This window comes from Crotalus tigris, unplaced genomic scaffold (assembly GCF_016545835.1).
Source record: "Crotalus tigris isolate CLP2741 ecotype Arizona unplaced genomic scaffold, ASM1654583v1 scf7180000017614.5298720, whole genome shotgun sequence".
NCBI classification, from domain to species: domain Eukaryota; kingdom Metazoa; phylum Chordata; class Lepidosauria; order Squamata; family Viperidae; genus Crotalus; species Crotalus tigris.
In genome coordinates this window covers 1263905-1285603 of record NW_024096513.1, presented here as the reverse complement: position 1 = coordinate 1285603, position 21699 = coordinate 1263905, and the positions used below count along the sequence as shown (strand labels likewise).

The 21699-nt window shown below is 38.0% G+C and overlaps 2 protein-coding genes across 2 annotated transcripts; both read right to left on the bottom strand.

Annotated features, from left to right (window-relative positions):
* Positions 1-2443: 2443 nt before the first annotated feature.
* LOC120300796 (vomeronasal type-2 receptor 26-like) lies at positions 2444-10770 on the bottom strand. Its single transcript, XM_039327271.1, has 6 exons — positions 10574-10770; positions 9695-9986; positions 8721-9572; positions 5102-5197; positions 4498-4624; positions 2444-3342 (listed from the first exon to the last, which is right to left on the bottom strand). Exons 1-6 carry the CDS (start codon positions 10768-10770, stop codon positions 2444-2446), a joined length of 2463 nt encoding a protein of 820 aa, XP_039183205.1.
* A 6203-nt stretch (positions 10771-16973) lies between these two features.
* LOC120300791 (vomeronasal type-2 receptor 26-like) lies at positions 16974-20335 on the bottom strand. The gene is made up of 3 exons (XM_039327256.1): positions 20186-20335; positions 19140-19266; positions 16974-17872 (listed from the first exon to the last, which is right to left on the bottom strand). Exons 1-3 carry the CDS (start codon positions 20333-20335, stop codon positions 16974-16976), a joined length of 1176 nt encoding a protein of 391 aa, XP_039183190.1.
* Between the last annotated feature and the right edge of the window lie 1364 nt (positions 20336-21699).

Here is a 21699-nt window from a genome sequence, read left to right as displayed (position 1 = left end):
AAATGCTTCTTCGTGATGCACAGAAACCCACCATGTTTTGGCTGAGGACCCTGGTACCTTTCAGGCGCAATTCTTCTCAGGGTTGTACCTTCTGACAGCTCAGACACACAGCTGCTATGTGGCCTTGCTTTCCACATGCTCTACAGATTGCAGAACGGAACCTGCAGTCGGTCCTCTTGTGGCGACCTCCATACCCGAAGCACTTGGGTACAGCTGAAGACTTTTATTTGCCTTCCTTCTGTTTTCTTTCTTTGGCTGGGTAGAGATGATCCACCTCCTCTTCAGGATCCTCTTCTGAGCTCTCCTGGACTCCCTCATGGTGCATGGAAACAGCTTCTGTAGTGTTCCTGATAGGCCTCATGTTCTTGATTGCCCCACCTGCTGCCTCTTCTGCAGTAACCTCTCTCAAGGCATCTTGGAACGATATGTTTTCCTTTGCAAAAAGTCTCTGCTGCAAGTCTCTGTTCCTAAGCCCACATACAAATCGGTCTCTCAACCTTTCTTCTAAGTCTTTAAACTCACAAGGCTTAGCTGCTCTTCTTAAAGCTGCAATGTATTCTTTAGCTGATTCACCAGCTTGTTGATCCCTCTGTTCAAAAGTATGTCTCCATGCAATAACAGACAACTTGGGATGAAAATGTTCCTTTAGTAATTTTTTTAAATCTGTGTAAGTGACAGATTCAAGAGGTGCAGGGGCTACTAAATTTTCAGCAATTTCAAATGCATCTTGACCACAAACACACACCAAAGTAGCGGCCTTTAAGCCATCTTCTCTTACTTGATTTACTCTAAATTAATTTTCTACTCTGGCCACATAAGACTCCCATCTTTCTGGGTGCGTGACATCGAATTCAGACAGTCTCCCTATCTTTGCCATTGTCTCCTTTGTAAGGGAGGGGTCTATCAGCCAGCTTACCTCCAGCGATGCTGTACTGGCAGGCAGGTGCTGAATTTAACGCCGTCTTCCTAGCTGCTCTCAGGACTCCTGGGTAAGCTTACAATTCTTCTTAATCAATTGTAAGGCATCCCACCTTCGTCGCCAGTGTTATGTCCTCGGCTTAATGGCGAATCAGCACAGAACATCTCGTGGTTCCAACAAGTCTTTTATTGCAGTCTCTTCTACTCAGTTACGGCTCTGAGGCTCAAAGGCCTCTCTGTCTCTTTTAACAATGTTCCCCGGGCAGAATGGCAACAATTAGGTGTGCTCCGTGCCTCGCACATGCGCGCAAAGCCGGGGCCAGCCAGTCTGGTCCCAGGCAGTTTGCAACTGCCCAGGACCATTGCAATGTCCCGAGCCTGCCTTTGTAGGCTCAGAACACAACAATCATGGTTTGGAAGAATTGCAGCAATAAAAATGAATGTTTTACCAAAAATTAACTGTTTATTTTAGATAATCCCAATTAAGTTTTCAGATTAAGAATTAAAGGAAATACAGAGATCGCTGGAGGTGTATTCTAATGAAGGCAAGAAAGCAAGAATAAGTAAAGCTTTATGGTATGAACCATTAAAAAAGGGTGGGCTTGGTCTTCCAAATGTTAGAAATTATTGGGTAGCTAATTAAATAAAGGTGGTCCCAGATATTATAGTAGATAGAGATTTATTATGGAGCGATACAGAATTGAAGGAAGTAAGGGAAATAGGCGATCCTATAGAAACATGTTGGTTTTAAAATAGATATTAAAAATTGTTAAAAGAATTCAAAACCCCTTTTTTAAAAAACTGATAGAATTATGGGATAAATGGAAATACAGGTTCATGCCAGTAATTTTTCCTTTAATACCAGTAGTAGAAATGGAGAAAGTCAGAAATGAAGAAGCAATTTAGTTTTGAATATTGGGTCCTTGGTGCTCTCTGAAATAGGTTATTTGGTTGCAGCCTTTTCATTACTTGACTAGGTACAACATCATGGGAAACCCTTGAAAACCATTAGTTTTCATTGTTTTCCACAAGTACAGCATATGACATGAATGACAAGAGCTTTGCACCATGAAACAGATGGTTTTGAATTTGTTGTTATGAGTAGATGTAGAAGATCTACTCATAACAACATATGAAGTAACATATGAGGGAATTACTATTATTTAGTGTATGTGTAAATATTTAATAAGAAATATTTTTAATAAATAATTGTTTGGAAAGACTTGCCTCCCCCTTTTTAAATATATTTTTGATATGATCCAAAATTGATTTAAGAACCCATTATTTCAGGCAGATTGGTTTGTCCTGTAAAGGTGATCTATTTATTTATTTCTTTGGACAATGAGTGTAAATGCAACAGCATGAGGATTCCTTTTGGAATGTGCAAACATAATAAGTCTTAATAACAATAATAATCCTCCATTAATTGTCCTTTCACAGAAATTAAAACTATATGTATACAGGAGATAGCAAACAGTCTGTTGATTGTCAGCAATTTGCATAGTGAGAAAACTCACATGATGTACTAAGTCCTCTTTATTAGTTGCTCTCGCTGGTTTAACTCAGGCCTAAAAACAATGATGTAGCATTTTGGCAAAAATATGCATCCCAATAATGCAGCGCTGGAGGACAAGATGGAGAAGACCTCCACTGCTACCATGGCCTTGCCTTTTGTGCTCAGATAGGCTGGAAAGAAAGAAACCCATACACTACAAAAGGCCAACATGCTAAAGGTGATGAACTTGGCTTCGTTAAAACTGTTAGGTAATTTACGGGCAAGAAAAGCCACAACAAAGCTGGCGATGGCCAAGACACCCATGTAGCCCAAGATACAGTAGAAAAAGAAAGCTGACCCCTCATTGCACTGTAAAATCATTTGTTGGAGCTCTGAATGCATGTCCAACTCAGAGAATGGTGGATATGTTGACAACCACATAATACAAATATACACTTGGAAGAGAGAACAGGAAAGGACAGTACAAAAAGGCAATCTTTTCCCCACCCATTTCCTCATCTGAGATCCTGGTTTAGAGGCCATGAAAGCAACAACTACAGTGATGGTTTTGGCCAGAACACTAGAAATGGCTACAGAGAAGGTGATGCCAAAGGTTGGTTGTTGGAGAAGGCATGTCACCTTGCTAGGTTGGCTGAGGAAGAACAAAGAGGAGAGAAAACAGAGCTGAAGAGAGATAAGGAGGGTGTAGGTGAGGGACCGGTTGTTGGCTTTGACAATGGGAGTATCCCGGTGCTTAATAAATATTCCAAGTACCCAAGATGTCAAGAAGAAACAGCAAACAGCAGTCAAGGCTAAACAATTTCCTAAGATTTCTTCAAAAGTTAGAAAGACCATCATTTTTAGGATACATCCTTTCTTTTCTTTATTTGGATAATGATCTTCTGAACATTCAAAACAGTCATCCATATCTGGAAGAAAAGTCAAGGAATTTGTTATTTACCCATTCCAAATTTTTGAAAATATACATCTGATGGATGCCATGGTTACTATATGGTTACTAGTAGGATCATTTTTCTATGAAATTGCAGTTTTTTTCTCTATTGTATCTTTTAGGATTTCCATGCAAAAAGAACAATGGAAAGCACATATTGATTCTCTGAAATCAATATAGTCCATCTGGACTTTTTCCATTTTTTTCCCCAAAATTCTGATGATGAATATAAGGGAAGTAAATCAATATAATCCGTGAAATTACAATTTGATTCAGTTAAAATGTGAATAAGCTAAGGAAAGATTAATCTTTGTATTTAAAAAAATAAAAATAATAAAAAAAGAGTTTGGTCCAACAAGCAAAAAGAATGATCTGCTTTTATTTTCAAGATAATGAAATCCATGATCCCTATGCTCTATCCTGCCCTTTAGTGTTCTTTTATGATCTATGTGGAAAACATGGTTCTACAAACACCCACCCTATGTCCTTTTGAGGTTAATATACCTAATTCATTGACAAATCTTTCTTTGTTTGCTGAAACCTTTTTGCTTTCTCTTACATGTGGAAAAGAAGGGCCAGAATTAAAGGTTGTCTTTGAAAAGTAGAGATTAGGGGTCCTTAAATCTTATTTTCATAGGGGCCAAAAAAGAAAAATGATAAAGAAGTTACTGAATTAATTCAATGTCTGTAGACTCAAAGCAGATTTCATGTGCAGGTTTCTGGTAAGAGCAAACTTTGCTAGTTCCAGTACACTTTTTCTTTAAGTCCGAAGCTAATCTACAAATTCTAATTAGCTGGTGATCTCCCATTTAAGTATTCATTAGTCAGATAATAATAAGGTAGTCTTACAATGATTAAGATCACAAGTTATGAAGATGACAACATATAGGGGAGAGTGAATAAATAAATAAATAAATAATAGATGATATGATGATAGAAGATCTGAGACTCAATGGATCCATATTGGGGGCTTGTATTAGGGAATGCTAACTGCCAGAAACCTAGGAGCAAACTTTAACAGTACAGAAATGAACATTCACCTTTAAAGTTACTAATTATATTCATTCTAAAGTAGTTTATTACATTTTGTTTAAACCAATCTAATGAAAACTTGATGGAACCTCTAACCTACCATTTTGATTTGAAATCTTCCCTTCTGGACATGGAACACAGTCGTAGCAACAGAATTCTTTTTCTTCAACCCCTTTCTTCCAGTATCCAGGGGAACAAGGATCGTTACACAGAGAAATTGGAAGTACCTGGTCATAAACATAAAAGGTTTTCTAAGGGGAGATTTTTAAAACAGTTTCTAATTCTAATTTTGCTTCTTTATGTCAGGAAACAGAATAACAAGAGTTTGAAGGGACCTTGGAGGTCTTCTAGCACAACCCCTTGCGTAAGCAGGAGACCCCATACCAAGGGTGCCAAACTGTCGGCCCGCAGGCCAGATGCATCATACCGAAACCGCGCCCACCCCATTGCTGGCAATGGAAAAAAAGTCATGATACATCATTTCAAATATGAAAACCTGGGTTTTAGAGTGTCATGTCATATTATTAATTTGCTAAAAGCTTGAACACAGTCAGCATTTGCACTGAATACATCTCTTATTTTTTTTCAAAAAAAAAAAACCATTATATTTAGAAAGAGACTATGTTCAATATGCCTTTACATACAAAGTCATCTTCATGGTTATCATAATGGATCACAATACACTCCATTAAATGTATATATACCTGGTTAAAAGCTGGGTGCCAGATAATCATATCTTTATCAATGAATAATTCTTTTCCTTTTGGAGCACTGGGATCCAAGTCTCCAACTCTAACTTTCTGAAAAGATGTGTTAGGGAATGTGATCAGGTTGATGATGTCAAATCCACCCGTTGCTTCCCCTTTCTCATTCAGGAACACTCTCTCCCCAGCCGAATTGTTAAAAGAAATGCCTTGAAGAAATGGATGGAGCTACTTCAAAGAAAATGAGAGAGGGAATTGGAAGGATAACAATAGAGAGGAGACCAGCATATTCAAATTTAATTCACTCATTTTTCCCATTCCTGTAATAATGCTCAAATAAGTATATTGAGAAAATTGATAATCTGTATTGCATGGAAATGTATGTTGTTGTTGTTGTTGTTGCTGTTGTTGTTGTTAATTGCAAAGTCAGGTCCGACCCATCGCAACCCCATGGACAATGTTCCTCCAGGTCTTCCTGTCCTCTACCATCTTCTGGAGTCCATTTAAGTTCACACCTACTGCTTAAGTGACTCCATCCAGCCATCTCATTTTCTGTCATCCCCTTCTTCTATTGCCCTCAATCTTTCCCAGTATTAGGCCCTTCTCCAGTGAGTCCTTCCTTCTCATTAGGTGGCCAAAGTATTTGAGTTTCAACTAGAGAGCAGTCAGGGTTGATCTCTTCTAAGACTGACTGGTTTGAATGCCTTTTCTGTCCAAAGGCCTCAATTCTTTGTCGCTCAGCCTTTCTTATGGTTCAACTTTCACATCCATACATTGCAACTTGGAAGACCAGGGCCTTGACTATTCTATTATTAATTTGATCTTATTTTAAGGAAATATAGAAATAGCATCAATTAATAAGAGCAAAATGAAAACAGAATATTTTGAATATGATTTCTATTTACTGTTCAAGTTAGTTAACCCTAGACACTATATATCTTATCCTCCATTTTAGCTCTTCATAGTTAGCTTTTGAGAGCCTAGGATGTGACAAATTTCCTTTAGTCAGACTTTAGAGATTCAAGCATTCTTTACTAGGTAGATTTAAGGGAGGAGGAGGAGAACAACAGGAGCATGAGAAGGAGAGAGAGAGAGAGACAGACAGAGAGATAGAGAGAGACAGAGAGATAGAGAGACAGACAGAGACAGAGACAAAGACACACAGAGAGGAGAAAACAGTACGTTCAGGTTCTCAACCCTGAAATATTTATGAGCTAAGTAGACATATATTGGAGAATAGATTATATGTACATAGATCTGAAATCACGCAGAAAAGAATTCCAAATAATACTTGCAAGCATAAACATGAACATTATGGAAGATTTTTAAGGGAAAATTCCGCAGATTCTAACAGAAATTCATTATTGAACTTCAACAAGATAATAGCAGAGCAAATTTTGTTTCTGAGACTAGTACTTGTTCATGAGGTAATTTGAGAGGGGAAATTTGATCCTTTGTACAACTGGATGACTTCATACTCCATTAAAACCAGGGTGCCAAAGGACTGTGTTCTCCTCAGTGGTCAGTTCTTTTCCTTTTGGAATGCTAGAGTGTAATTTTCCAACTTTAACTCTCTGATAAGATCCATTTGGAAAAGTGATCAAGGTTTGAGGTCAAGGCCACCTGTCTTTTCTCTTTTACCCTTAAATAAAGCTGTTTCTTCAACTGAGTTGTTGAAAGAAATGCCTTGAAGAAATGAGGAAAGGATGATAAGAAAGAGGGCTCAAAAAGAAAAAAAAATGTAGTAGGGATAAAAGCATGAAAAGGATTGCCTTTCTTTTATTCCTAATTTCTGGGATACCAAAGAAATTTTCCATCTTAAAATGAATAGAATAGAATAGAATAGAATAGAATAGAATAGAATAGAATAGAATAGAATAGAATAGGAAGGGAGCTTAGAGGTCATCTAGTGATTCTAGTCCAACCCCACTGCTCAAGCAGGAAACACTATACCATTTCAGACAAATGGTTGTCCATTCTCTTCTTAAAAATTCCAATGTTGGAACATTTGCAACTTCTGGAGGCAACTCTCAAGATTTCTCTTTCCATTATATATTCAGGTTAGAAAGTATTTAATATTTATTTGTTATGTGTATGTAGGGGTGTGGGTCTATACATATGTTGTATATAGTATGTTTAGGTCTGTGTCATGTATGTGTTTCACTTTGAGAGCGGACAACTAAATTTCATTTTTTGATGTGTGCCGTTGTGCCCCCAGTTAAAAAAAAATGACAATAAAAGTTATCTATCTTGTTCCGTTGATTAATTGTTCTAACTGTTAGGAAATGTCTCCTTAGTTCTAGGTTTCTTCTCTCTTTGATTAGTGTCCATCCATTGCTTCTTGTCCTGCCTTCAGGTGCTTTGGAGAATAGCTTGACTCCCTCTTCTTTGTGCAATACCTGAGATATTGGAACAGTGCTATCATGTCATCCCTAGTCCTTCTCTTCATTAAACTGGACATACCCAATTCCTGCAACAGTTCCTTATATGTTTTAGCCTCCAGTCCCCTAATCCTCTTTGTTGCTCTTCTCTGTACTCTTTCTAGAGTATCAACATCTTTTTTTGCATTGTGGTGACCAAACCTGGACGCAGTATTCCAAGTGTGGCCTTACCAAGGCATTGTAAATCAAGATCATGTGATCTTGATTCTATCCCTCTGTTAATGAAACTTAGCACTGTGTTGGTCTTTTTGGCTGCAGCATCCTGGTTACTCATAGTTATGTGATTGTCCACTAGCACTCCAAGATCCCTCTCACAGTTACTACTACTTTGCGAGGTAGCACATATACCATATATGCTGGCGTGCAAGGCGACCCAGCGTATAAGACGACCCCCATTTTGTCGCCGAGCTGCATTCCTAGAACGTTGTCTTATACGCCGGAAACTACCAGGATTTCCAGCGTATAAGACGACTCGGCATATAAGATGACCCCTGCTTTTGGTGCCGATTTTAGCGCTTGCGGAAGTCGCCTTGTACGCCAGCATATAGGGTATATTACCTGTGCATTTGGGTTTTTTTTGTTTGTTTGTTTTTGTTTTTCTTACTTTTTATTCCAAGAAGAAGAAAATCAATAACTGAAATATGCAGAGCATATTTAGTTTACTAATTAATGAAGACACAAACTTTAAAACACCAAACCATGCAACTCTCTTGGTGGTTTACCATAAGTCTCAAAATCAACATATCTTCATAAAAATAATTTGGCTATATCAGCAAAGAACGACTATCATAAAACTAATTCTCCTGTCTAACAACCAAGTCTTTACTAAATTACAAAAGTCTAGTGAAGTGAAATGTTTACATTTTAGAACAGCCTGCAACCTTCAGATGCATTGTCACTTAATTCTTTTTAGAACCAGGATGAATAAATCTATAAGACAGGACAAATCTAGATAGAAATAAAATGGTTATTTATGGAATCAAAAATAACACAAAAGTCCTATTGAATAGATGTAAATTTGCAAATACATGTTTTTTTAAATCCTCCTTTGTTCTATAACCTATGATCAACTGTTACATCAATAACTACATTGATCTGTGGAGGAAAATCCATATTAGAGTATGGAGAAGAAGAACTATTCATTGAAACAAAAGATAGGTATGGCAAGGAGACGTTACCTGCCAAGGTCGCAGATTTGAAAATTCAAAGTTTTTAATTCTTCTATTTTGGGAGTTTGATCTCACTGCCTCGTGCAATGAATGTGCCACTGCATAAACAGCATTGTAGATACTGTAGCTTTGGGCAGTCATCTGCAACTCAAACAGAGGAGCAGGCAGAGTCTCCAAATTCTCTTCTCCACTGCAAGTCTCATTGGATACTGAGGGTAATTCTTCATTTGAAAGTGAACAGTCGAACAATTGCTCCCAAACTTCTTGAAGAAATCCATCTTTGTGGGTTGAAGGTTTGATGACTTGAATAAATTCTTTGAAGCCTTGAACTTCTCTTGAATGCACTGTAAAGGAAAGAGACCCATGGAACAACTGGATATCCCAAGGCTTTTGAAATCCTGTCAGTATGAAATCAATTGGATACATCAGGACCCAAACCTTTCTAAATGATGCACTTTTTTTATTTTCATAATCATATAGAAACACAACACATCTGAGCCACAGAATTGTGAATGATTCACCATAGACAAGAAGAACATTGGCTTTCTGATCTATCAGTTGATTATAAATAGTTGAAACTACATCAAGAAATTCTGAAATTTCTTCTAACTGGGCTCGTTGTTGAACTCTTTGTGTGAACGACAAGCAGATCCCATTTCGAGAAAGCAACGGATGCAGTTTCTGCAAGAAAATTTCTCCCTTATTTTTATCAAAGGTAAAGACTCCAATCCACCTCCATCCAAAATGGAGCAGAAGCTGTATAACACCACTGTATTGATGTTCCTCTTTGGGGACCATGCAGTAAAGTGAAGATACCTTAGTATCCTGGACCTCTTCTTGGGCAAAGGAGCCATAGGTCAACTACATAGAAAAAAGGGAGACTCATTATTCATGGCAATGAAGGAAACTGAATGAATTCCAAAAATGAATTCTAATATTACAAAAGAAGGTAATTTTCTCTCTTACTCTCTTACCCAAAGTACCTGTGGAATCTTGAAAACTTTTATTGTTTCTGCCATATAGGAAGAGGTATCAGACACAAGTGCTCCAATGACGGCCATGAGATTCTTCTGACTATCACATTTGTAGTTAGGGAGAAATTCCTGAGATTTAAAAAGCAGGTCAAGAGTGGTGCGATAAGTCATCCTTGGGTTGTAGTAACTGTCATAGATGTGGAACCCAAGAGTGACATTAGGTAAGATCTGGAAGTCTTCATTGATGTCCTTCACAGCAAAGGCCAAGGCAAGGACGTGCTGGTAGAATTTGGTGACTACGCTGCCAAAAGGTTAAACATCCCCATTGAAGAAGTAATTTTAAAGCTCTTATAATTTGGCATCATATCTAAATAAATAATCAACATTTCTGTCTCTGATGGAAGTAGGAAAATGAGAATTATGAAATACTAAAATATTGGAATAATTTCTACAGAATATTCCATATATTTCCATGATTTGCAACTAATAGGTATTATGACAAAAATTAGTTGCCTTTTCAAGATACATTCTATTAATGTAGCACAAAATACAATACAAACAGAACAAGCAAATATCATTGATTTCTTGTGTGTTAAGTTTTGTACAGAGGTAAATGCAGAGTAATAAATAACCTGACTTAAAAGAAGGCTTCTTTTGAAGAACATATTTTTTATGAATGGAAAAAGAAGAATCATATATTTTATGAGAAAGAACTCAACTTAATGAAAAGAAAATGATTTCTTCTCCAACAACCAGATACGTTCAAAAGACAAAACAGGCTTTGATGACATGCAAAATTGAGATTTATGCTCAAACTATTTTTAGTCATATAAACAATTAAAGGCAATATGGCTAAGTATAGAAAATGTATGCAAAAAAAATCCTTACAGTGGTAAGCCATAAAGTTTCAGAGAAGGATGGTCCTTAAATTCAATTTCATAAAAGTTGTAAAAAATGTGAGACACCATCCCACCAATGACGAGATCCCCAGTCTGGAACCACTCATGTGGAACAGGGAAAGCTTCACTTGAAGGGCACCTCAGAGTAACTACTTTGTGCACCAAGAAAATCAGAAGGAATAACATCTTTATTCTATTGGTTTGGATGTCTGGGTCTATCGTTCAAAGATAAGTTCTGGCAGATAATACAGGAAGGAAATAACTTGTGGAAATGAATCTCATAAAGTCATCATTACCCTTTGCTACCTCCACGTGGCTCTAGTAATATTTATATGAATTGTTTCTCAATTCCTATTCCCTTCTGCACAGAACGTTTGATATTTTCACTTGCTAAAATAATAGAGTGATTTCAGTAATTCATAAGTGTCATAATTATCTTTGGAATATTGGCAACCTGGCAATTGTCCTTTGTATATCTGATTAACATCTTTCTTTGGGATGCTTTGGAGAATAGCTTGACTCCCTCTTCTTTGTAGCAACCCCTGAGATATTGGAATGCTGCTATCATTTCACCTCTCATCCTTCTCTTCATTAAACTAGACATACCCAATTCCAGCAACCGTTCCTTATATATTTTAACCTCCAGTCACCTATTCATCTTTGTTGCTCTTCTCTGTACTCTTTCTAGAATCTCAACATCTTTTTTACATCATGGTGACCAAAATTGGATGAAATACTCCAAGTGTGGCCTTACCAAGGCATTGGAAAGTAGTATTAACACTTCACTGGATCTTGATTGTCTCCTCGTGGGCTAGCTTCTCTCCGCCGGTAGACCCTTATACGGGTTGATAGTTGCCCTGGTGGGCACAACTAATGTTGAGGAGGCTCTGCTCAGTTAGAAAGGAGCGGCGGCTCCTCCAGCTATCTGAGCTAAACTCCGAGGGCCGATGGAGAAGATTGGCCAGTAAAATGGCCGATCACCTAGCCTCACCAACCGCAAGTCAAAAGAACAACTAAGCATGAAGAACCACCATGGAGAATCCGGGTGAGACCTTTCCTTCTCTCACTATCCTGACTTTTCCTGTAACTTGACTATTTCCTTTTATTAAGAAAGCGGCGGTTGCCTATCAGAAAGAAGAGCTAAAAAGAAAAAGACTAATAATTTTTGTGGTTGTTTTTTTCTAATATTGGACTTCTGTTGGGGGGATTTCAGGGAGAAAGAAGAAAAAGGGACATTGTTACTTTGTTTTTGTTTTTTTAATTTGACAATGCTGGAGATACCTCTCTTGTTAACTTTAAAAAAAAAGAAGAGAGAGAAATTTTTTTAATTTTGTTAATTTAGAAAAAAGACTTTATAACCCACGTAGGACATTTAGTGGTGAAAAACAAAATTGTAACTGTACTTCTCCCTGTTATATGAAGAGGGATTGGATTTTCATATGATAATAAACAAGAAAGACAACTTGACAGCTGGATGGTGAAGTTGGCTACTAGACCTTTGGAGGTGGACATTTGTGGATCTTTTTCAAATACAGTCTCTGATAAACAAAAAGGCTAATCTACCACCAAAATGGATGAAAGTAATCCGCATCTTGACTATGATTTAATACTGGAAAAAATATTAGAACTTACAGAAGACTTTAAAACTTATTGGAAACCTTGGAGAAAATCTAATGATGCTACCTTGGAACTTCACATTGATCCTCCAATAATGAATCAAGTTATGGAACAAGGAACAATAGAAGAAGAACAGAGTAATTCTGAACAGGCCTCTATAGTTCAAGACATATAACTCAAAAAGACAGAGATACTATGCTTACAATCCAATTGTAAATCTACATTGGGAGAAAAGGTGGATCCCACTGAGCCAATTTATTGTACACAACATTACCTACAATTAATGGATAACTTTGATGACCAAGAAGTAACTGTAATTGACTCAGTTCAACTACCAAAAATAACAAAGATTGATATTCAGACACTCTCCTCTGGAAATTACAATAAAGAGGATAATTTACTTATAACCATAACATCGAGTAAAAGTCAATATAATACTCAGATGATATTGGCAGAAAGGGAAAGAAATTTTGTGCAGTTTGAATCGGTTACAAATTTTTGAACTCAAATTTTGAAGTTCGATAACCGAAAAGCTTTAACATGGGAATTAACTTGGCATAGAAAAAAAGCCAGAGTCAGGTTTAAATGTGACATAAAATGTTACTTGATGGGTTAAAAAGGCTTTAGAGATTTTGTCTGATTTAATAATGAATGAAGGATGTGAATTTATTGTTATTATAGTTGATAATTATTTGAGGGAGTAAACCTTTTCAGGGTGTAAAAAACTTTATAGATGTAGATTGATGAAATGATAGAATATAGTTTTAAAAATAGAAATGTATTTTTTGAATTTACATTATAATTTTAAATATGATAACTATGTTGTAATAGAGAGAGAATTTGTCTGATTTAATTACAAATGAAGGATGGGAATTTCTTGATATTATAGTTGATAACTGTTCGAAGATGTAAACTTTATTAAGGGCTAAAAAGTTTTTTTATAGATGTAGATTGATGAAATGATAGAATATATTCTTAAAAATAGAATTGTATATGTTGGACTTATACTATTATTTTAAATATGATAATTATGTTGTAATAGAGAGAGAGGAAGAGATATTTGTGATAGGGGAAAAATTTTCAAAGAATGATCTATTATTAAGGAGACCTGAAATCCCAACTATATATTTATTAAAATGTAATTGGAGTATGATAACTGAAATTAGTAAAGCTTAAAAAAGGATATAGGTTATTATAATCGCATGTGATTGATGATTTTTGTTTGATTGAACTTCACCTAAAATTGTGTTAATTTTAATAAGCAATATTATATTTAGGAAACAGAGAGGAAATTTTTGATAATTAATTTGAGCTATACTTATATGATTTTGTCTTTGAACGATTTGACATCCTGACCAAAAGCTTGTGTCCTAAGCTTTTCCAAAAGCTTGTGTCCTAAGCTTTTGGAAAAAGAAATGGAAAAAACCAATAAAACTTTTTATTAAAAAAAAAGATTCTTCTGTATCTTAAGCCGATCTTCTGGAGTATTGGCTATTCCTGCCAGCTTTGTATCATCTGCAAATTTGATGTGTTCCCCATCTATCCCCTCATCCAAATCATTGAAGCTGTTGAAGAGCACTGGGCCCAGAACAGACCCTTGGGTACCCCACTACACACTTCCCTCCGTGTAGATGCAGTTCCACTGAAGACCACATGCTGAGTACAGTTGGACCGCCAGCAACGAATCCATCTGGTGATAATGCTGTTTAACCCACATTTTTTTAAAATTTTACCAAGTAGTAGGTTGTGGTCTACTTTATCAAATGCCTTACTGAAGTCTAAGTTGTTCTATTCTGGGCCCTGTGCTCTTCAACATCTTCATCAACGATTTGGACGAGGGGATAGATGGGGAAATCATCAAATTTTCAGATGACACCAAGCTCTCCTTGATTTCACATGAATTACAACTGTGGTCCCAGTTAGATTAAATTTGTGTCCTTCTGAGTCTTTGTGGATGGACATGAGGAAAAGTGGGTCATGGCTTTTGATGGCCAGGAAGTGTTCATGCAGTCTGGTTGATAGCTTTCTTCCTGTTTGACCTATTTTCACAGTTGCTGCACTATGAGCCAGAAAGAACTATGTGGGCCAAACAGAAAGAAAGCTATCAACCAGATTGCACAAACAGTTATTTTCTAACTATTATAGTGTATTTTTGCTTATTATTTTAATATGTTTTGTGGGTTTGTGATCTGCAAAGTCATTTATTCACCCTTCCAACAAAAAATGTACGTTTGTATTGGGTACCAGATTGGGGAAGTTTGCTTCTTCCTATAAATGTATTTAATTGATGTTTCTGAACAATGATTATAATAAAGTTTTAATCTGAGTTTATTTCTATGAGTTGACACGCAATACATTGAGTATAATTCAATGTAATTGCTATCATTCCCTATGCTTAATGACTTCTACAGAAATAAATGGCTATGTCAAATTGCCGATTGTTCATCTGCAGGCATAGCATTCTTGTATTATCCCTGGAGATAGTAAATCTCCATTTATGTTTTGGCTTTAGTTCTGGTGGCTTTGGTTATCAAATATTAAGTTACATAATTATTGTATTTTAAAGATGAATGGAGAAGTAACACATAAGGGAATTACTATCATTTAGTATATGTGTAAATATTTAATAAGAAATATTTTTAATAAATAATTGTTTGGAAAGACTTGCCTTCTAATTTCAAATATTTATTTATTTATTTATTTATTTTATTTCTAAAATTTATATGCCGCCCAATCCCAAGGGACTCAGGGCGGCGTACAAAATTAAAACAATAATATGACAATAAAACAATAAAATAAATACATTCATACAGCATGTCCGATCATATCCCGCCCCCCCCCGGGGACATCAGCCCCAGGCCTGCCGGAACAGAAGAGTTTTAGTGGCTTTCTTAAAGGCCGGCAGGGTGGGAGTAGTTCGAACCTCGGGGGGAAGTTGATTCCACCAGGTCGGAGCCACCACAGAAAAGGCCCTTCCCTGAGGGCCCGCCAGCTGACATTGTCTGGCCGACGGGACCTGAAGGAGGCCCAATCTGTGGGACCTCACTGGTCTCTGGGAATTGTGCGGCAATATGCGGTCCTGTAAGTAACCTGGCCCTATGCCATGAAGGGCTTTAAAGGTGATAACCAACACCTTGAATTGCATCCGGAGACCCACAGGAAGCCAGTGCAGCTCGCGGAGGATAGGTGACACGTGGGCATACCTTGGCGCGCCCACAATCGCTCTCACGGCTGCATTCTGAACCAACTGCAGCCTCAAACACTCTTCAAGGGTAGCCCCATGTAGAGCGCGTTACAGTATTCCAGTCTTGAGGTGACAAGGGCATGAGTGACCGTGAGTAAAGCCTCCCGGTCCAGATAAGGCCGCAACTGGTGCACCAGGCGAACCTGGGCAAAGGTTCCCCTGGCCACAGCCGATAGATGTTGTTCCAAATTTAGCTGTGAGTCCAGGAGGACACCCAAGTTGCGTGCCTGCACTGAGGGAGGTAAATTTACCCCCCCCAGGACTAATGATGGACCATCCAGTTGACCTTTGGGAGGCAAGACCCAGAGCCACTCGGTCTTGTCAGGGTTGAGTCTAAACCTGTTCACCCCCATCCAGACCCTCACATTTTCCAAGCACCGGCACATCACGTCGACTGCTTCACTGAAAGGATACGGGGTGGAGATATACAATTGGGTATCATCCGCATACTGATGATACCTCACCCCGTGTCGCCGAATGATCTCACCCAGCGGTTTCATGTAGATGTTAAAAAGGAGGGGGGACAGGACCGAGCCCTGAGGCACCCCATGATTGAGGCGCCTAGGGGTCGTTCTCTGTCCGCCCACCAACACTGACTGTGACCTGTCAGAGAGGTAGGAGGAGAACCACCCGAAATACGGTGCCGCCCACCCCCACCTCTCCGAGACGACGCAGAAGGATACCATGGTCGATGGTATCAAAAGACGCTGAGAGGTCAAGAAACATCAAGATAGAGGAATGACCCCTATCCCGGGCTCGCCAGAGGTCATCGGTCAGTGCGACCAAAACAGTCTCAGTGCTGTAGCCGGGCCTGAAACCACATTGAAAAGGGTCCAGATAATTAGTTTCATCCAAGGATCACAAGAGTTGGGACGCCACCACCTTCTCTACAACCTTCCCCACAAAGGGGAGGTTGGAGACAGGACGAAAGTTCTTCAAAACAGCTGGGTCCAGGGAAGGCTTCTTGAGGAGGGGCCTCACCACCGCTTCCTTTAAAGGTTGCGGGAAAGACCCCTCCATCAAGGAGGTGTTGATTATCGCCTGGAGCCAGTCTCGTGTCACCTCCCTACTGGCAGAAACCAGCCAGGAGGGGCACAGGTCCAATAAACAGGTGGCGGCATTCATTGCCCTCACAGCCTTGTCCACTTCATCAGGGGTCACAGGCTCAAACTCGCTCCAGATAATATGACTAAGACCAGCCCCCGGCAACTCGGCTGGCACTGCCCAGTCGGAGTCCAGGTCTCTCTGAATCTATATTTTTGATATGGTCCAAAATTGATTTAAGAACCCATTATTTCAGGCAGATTGGTTTGTCCTGTAAAGGTGATGTATTTATTTACTTCTTTGGACAGTGAGTGTAAATGCAACAGTATGAGCATTCCTTTTGGAATGGGCAAACAGACTTAATAACGATAATAATCCTCCATAAATTGTCCTTTCACAGAAATTAAAACTTATGTATACAGGAGATAGCAAACAGTCTCTTGATTATCAGCAATTTGCATAGTGAGAAAACTCACATGATGTACTAAGTCCTCTTTATAAGTTGCTCTCTCTGGTTTAACTCAGGCCTAAAAACAATGATGTAGCATTTTGGTAAAAATATGCATCCAAGTAATGCAGCGCTGGAGGACAAGATGGAGAAGACCTCCACAGCTACCATGGCTTTACCTTTTGTGCTCAGATAGGCTGGAAAGAAAGAAACCCATACACTACAAAAGGCCAACATGCTAAAGGTGATGAACTTGGCTTCGTTAAAGCTGTCAGGTAATTTACGGGCAAGAAAGGCCACAACAAAGCTGGCGATGGCCAAGACACCCATGTAGCCCAAGACACAGTAGAAAAAGAAAGCTGACCCCTCATTGCACTGTAAAATCATTTCTTGGAGCTCTGAATGCATGTCCAACTCAGAGAATGGTGGAGATGTTGACAACCACAGAATACAAATACACACTTGGAAAAGAGAACAGGAAAGGACAGTGCAAAAAGCTAATCTTTTCCCCACCCATTTCCTCATTTGAGATCCTGGCTTAGAGGCCATGAAAGCAACAACTACAGTGATAGTTTTGACCAGAACACTAGAAATGGCTATTGAGAAGGTGATGCCAAAAGTTGGTTGTCGGAGAAGGCAGGTCACCTTGCTAGGTTGGCTGAGGAAGAACAAAGAGGAGAGAAAACAGAGCTGAAGAGAGATAAGGAGGGTGTAGGTGAGGGACCGGTTGTTGGCTTTGACAATGGGAGTATCCCGGTGCTTAATAAATGTTCCAAGTACCCAAGATGTCAAGAAGAAACAACAAACAGCAGTCAAGGCTAAACAATTTCCTAAGATTTCTTCAAAAGTTAGAAAGACCATCATTTTTAGGATACATCTGTTCTTTTCTTTATTTGGATAATGATCTTCTGAACATACAAAACAGTCATCCATATCTGGAAGAAAAGTCAAGGAATTTGTCCGCTACCCATTCCAATTTTTTGAAAATATTCATCTGATGGATGCCAGCTAAATATGGTTACTAATAGGATCATTTTTCTATGAAATTGCAGTTTTTTTCTCTATTGTGTCTTTTAGGATTTGCATGCAAAAAGAACAATGGAAAGCACATATTGATTCTCTGAAATCAATATAGTCCATTTGGACTTTTTCCATTTTTCTCCCAAAACTCTGATGATGAATAGAAGGGAAGCAGAAATACTGACTCTGAGTGCAAATCAGTATAATCAGTTAAATTTCAATTTGATTCAGTTTAAATGTGTATAAGCTAAGGAAAGATTTATCTTTGAATTTAAAAAAATAAAAAAAGAGTTTGGTCCAACAAGCAAAAAGAATGATCTACTTTTACTTTCAAGATAATGAAATCCATGATCCCTCTGTCTATCCTGCCCTTTATTGTTCTTTTATGATCTATTTGGAAAACACTGGTTCTACAAACACCCACCCTATGTCCTTTTGAGGTTAATATACCTAATTCATTGGCCCAATCTTTCTTTGTTTGCTGAAACCTTTTTGCTTTCTCTTACATATGAAAAAGAAGGGCCAGAACTAAAGGTTGTCTTTGAAAAGTAGAGATTAGGGGTCCTTAAATCTTACTTTCATAGGGGCCAAAAAAGAAAAATGATAAAGAAGTTATTGAATTTATTGAATGTCTGTAGACTCAAAGCAGATTTCATGTGCGGGTTTCTGGTAAGAACAAACTTTGCTAGTTCCAGTACTTTTTCTTTAAGTCCCGAGCTAATCTACAAATTCTAATTAGCTGGTGATCTCCCATTTAAATATTTATTAGTCAGATAATAATAAGGTTGACTTACAATGATTAAGGTCACAAGTTATGAAGATGACATCATATAGGGGAGACCAGAAAACAATTTTCTTTTTTTAAAAAAATGTCATGTATTTGTTTAATGAGTGAACACTCTTATGGGGAAAAAAAACTCCACCAAAGGTAAATGAAGTTGAAAATATGAAAAACAAATAAATAGATAATAGATGATATGATTATAGAAGATCTGTGACTCAATGGATCCATATTGGGGGCTTGTGTTAGGGAATGCTACCTGCCAGAATCTTAGCGGCAAACTTTAACAGTACAGAAATGAACATTCACCCTTAAAGTTACTAATTATATTCATTCTAAAGTAGTTTATTACATTTTGCTTAAATCTATCTGATGAAAACTTGATGGAACCTCTAACCTACCATTTTGATTTGAAATCTTCCCTTCTGGACATGGAACACAGTCGTAGCAACAGAATTCTTTTTCTTCAACCCCTTTCTTCCAGTATCCAGGGGAACAAGGATCATTACACAGAGAAATTGGAAGAACCTGGTCATAAACATTAAAAGGTTTTCTAAGGGGAGATTTTTAAAACAGTTTCTAATTCTAATTTTGCTTCTTTATGTCAGGAAGCAGAATAACAGAATAACAAGAGTTTGAATGGACATGGCAGGAGACCCCATACCAAGGGTGCCAATCTGTCAGCCCACAGGCCAGATGCTTCATGCCGAAACCGCACCCACCCCATTGCTGGCAATGGAAATATAGTCATGATATATTGTGATACATCACATGACGTTGTGAGTTTGACACCCCTGCCCTATACCATTCCAGACAAGTGACAGCCCAGTCTCTTCTTTAAACCTCCAGTAATGAAGCACTGATCACTTCTGTAGGCAAGCTTTTGCTTTGCTTAATTGTTCTCAATGTTAGGGAATTTTTTCTTAGTTCTAAGTTGCTTCTGTTCTTGATTAGTTTCCACCTATAGTTTCTTGGCTTTCCTTCTGGTGCTTTGGAAAATAGATTGATGACCTCCCCTCTTCTTTGTGGAAGCCCCTCAAATTGACTTTTCAAATTTCTAGTCAATTTTATCAAATGGGTTTTTTTTATAAAGATGTTGAAATTACAAGGATGGGTAATAAGATCTGCTTGCAGAAGGGCAGGGTGAGTAAATGCTTTTGTGTGATGACAATCTTATGGAAACAAGGTGACTCCGGTGATTTCGAATGGAAATGCAACTCAAATATGAAAACCTGGCTTTTAGAGTGTCCTGTCATTTTATCAATTTGCTAAATGCTTGAACACAGTCAGCATTTGCAATGAATACATCTCTTATTTTTCTTTTTTTTAAAAAAAAAAAAAACCCTTATATTTAGAAAGAGACTATGTTCATTATCCCTTTACAGACAAGGACATCTTCATGGTTATCATAATGGATCACAATACAGTCTATTTAATGTAAATATACCTGGTTAAAAGCTGGGTGCCAGACAATCATCTCTTCATCAATGAATAATTCTTTCCCTTTTGGAGCACTGGGATCCAAGTCTCCAACTCTAACTTTCTGAAAAGATCTGTTAGGGAAAGTGATCAGGTTGATGATTTCAAATCCACCCATTGCTTCCCCTTTCTCATTCAGGAACACTCTCTCCCCAGCCGAATTGTTAAAAGAAATGCCTTGAAGAAATGGATGGAGCTACTTCAAAGAAAATGAGAGAGGGAATTGGAAGGATAAGAATAGAGAGGAGACCAGCATATTCAAATTTAATTCACTCATTTTTCCCATTCCTGTAATAATGCTCAAATAAGTACAGTATATTGAGAAAATTGATAATCTATATTGCGTGGAAATGTATAGGTCTATTCTATTATTAATTTGATCTTATTTTAAGGAAATATAGGAAATAGCATCAATCAATAAGAGCAAAATTAAAACAGACTATTTTGAATTTGATTTCTATTTACTGTTCAAATTGGTCAACCCTAGATACCATATATTGTCTTATCCTCCATTTTTCCTCTTCATACTTAGCTTTTGAGAGGCTAGGACCTGACAAATTTCCTTTAGTCAGATTTTAGAGATTCAAGCATTCTTTGCTAGGAAGATTTACGGGAGGAAGAGGAGGAGGATGAGAACAGGAGCATGAGGGTGAAAGAGAGAGAGAGAGAGAGAGAGAGAGAGAGAGAGAGAGACAGACAGACAGACAGACAGACAGACAGACAGACAGACAGAGAGGAGAAAACAGTATACTCAGGTTCTTAACCCTGAAATATCCATGAGCTAAGTAGACATATATTGGAGAATAGGTAATATGTACATAGATCTGAAATCACACAGACAAGAATTCCAAATAATTCTTGCAAGTGTGAACATTATGGAAGATTGTTAAGGGAAAATTCAGCAGATTTTCTGTATACCATAACAGAAATTCATTGTTGAACTATATTTCAACAAGATGATAGCAGAGCCAATTTTGTTTCTGAGAGTAGTACATGTTCATGAGATAATTTTAGGGAGGCAGAGCCAGCTTTCAGATGGAATGGCTGCGTTTAGACGGCACTCCGAATAAGCTTGCCGATTCTACCGCCGCTTCCCACGCTCGGTGGGCTTTCTAAAGCCCCCAATTACTCAAAGGGAGATTGGAAAAGGAGGCACCCAGAAGAGTGGTCCTGGACGGCAGTCCAAACCATAAGAAGCAGGAAAGCTTTGGAGAAGTTGAGCAGGAGAAGGAGACGGCCCAGAATGGCAGCCGCTAAGGAGTGAGAGCTGTCAACTGGATGAAAATATCTGTAATTTAGTGGGAAAACGATACAACAAACCTGGTGGTGTGAGTACCCAGCGAGCCTTTGCAAGTGATCCAGTGCATAAAACCATTCTGGAGAATCTCAAAGAAGAAAAGATTAACGGATAAGGGTGGTTTTTCTTTCTGGGCCTTTCAGCAAAGGTAAGAAGAAGGTTAAAAACCTGAAAAGCGAAAGTAC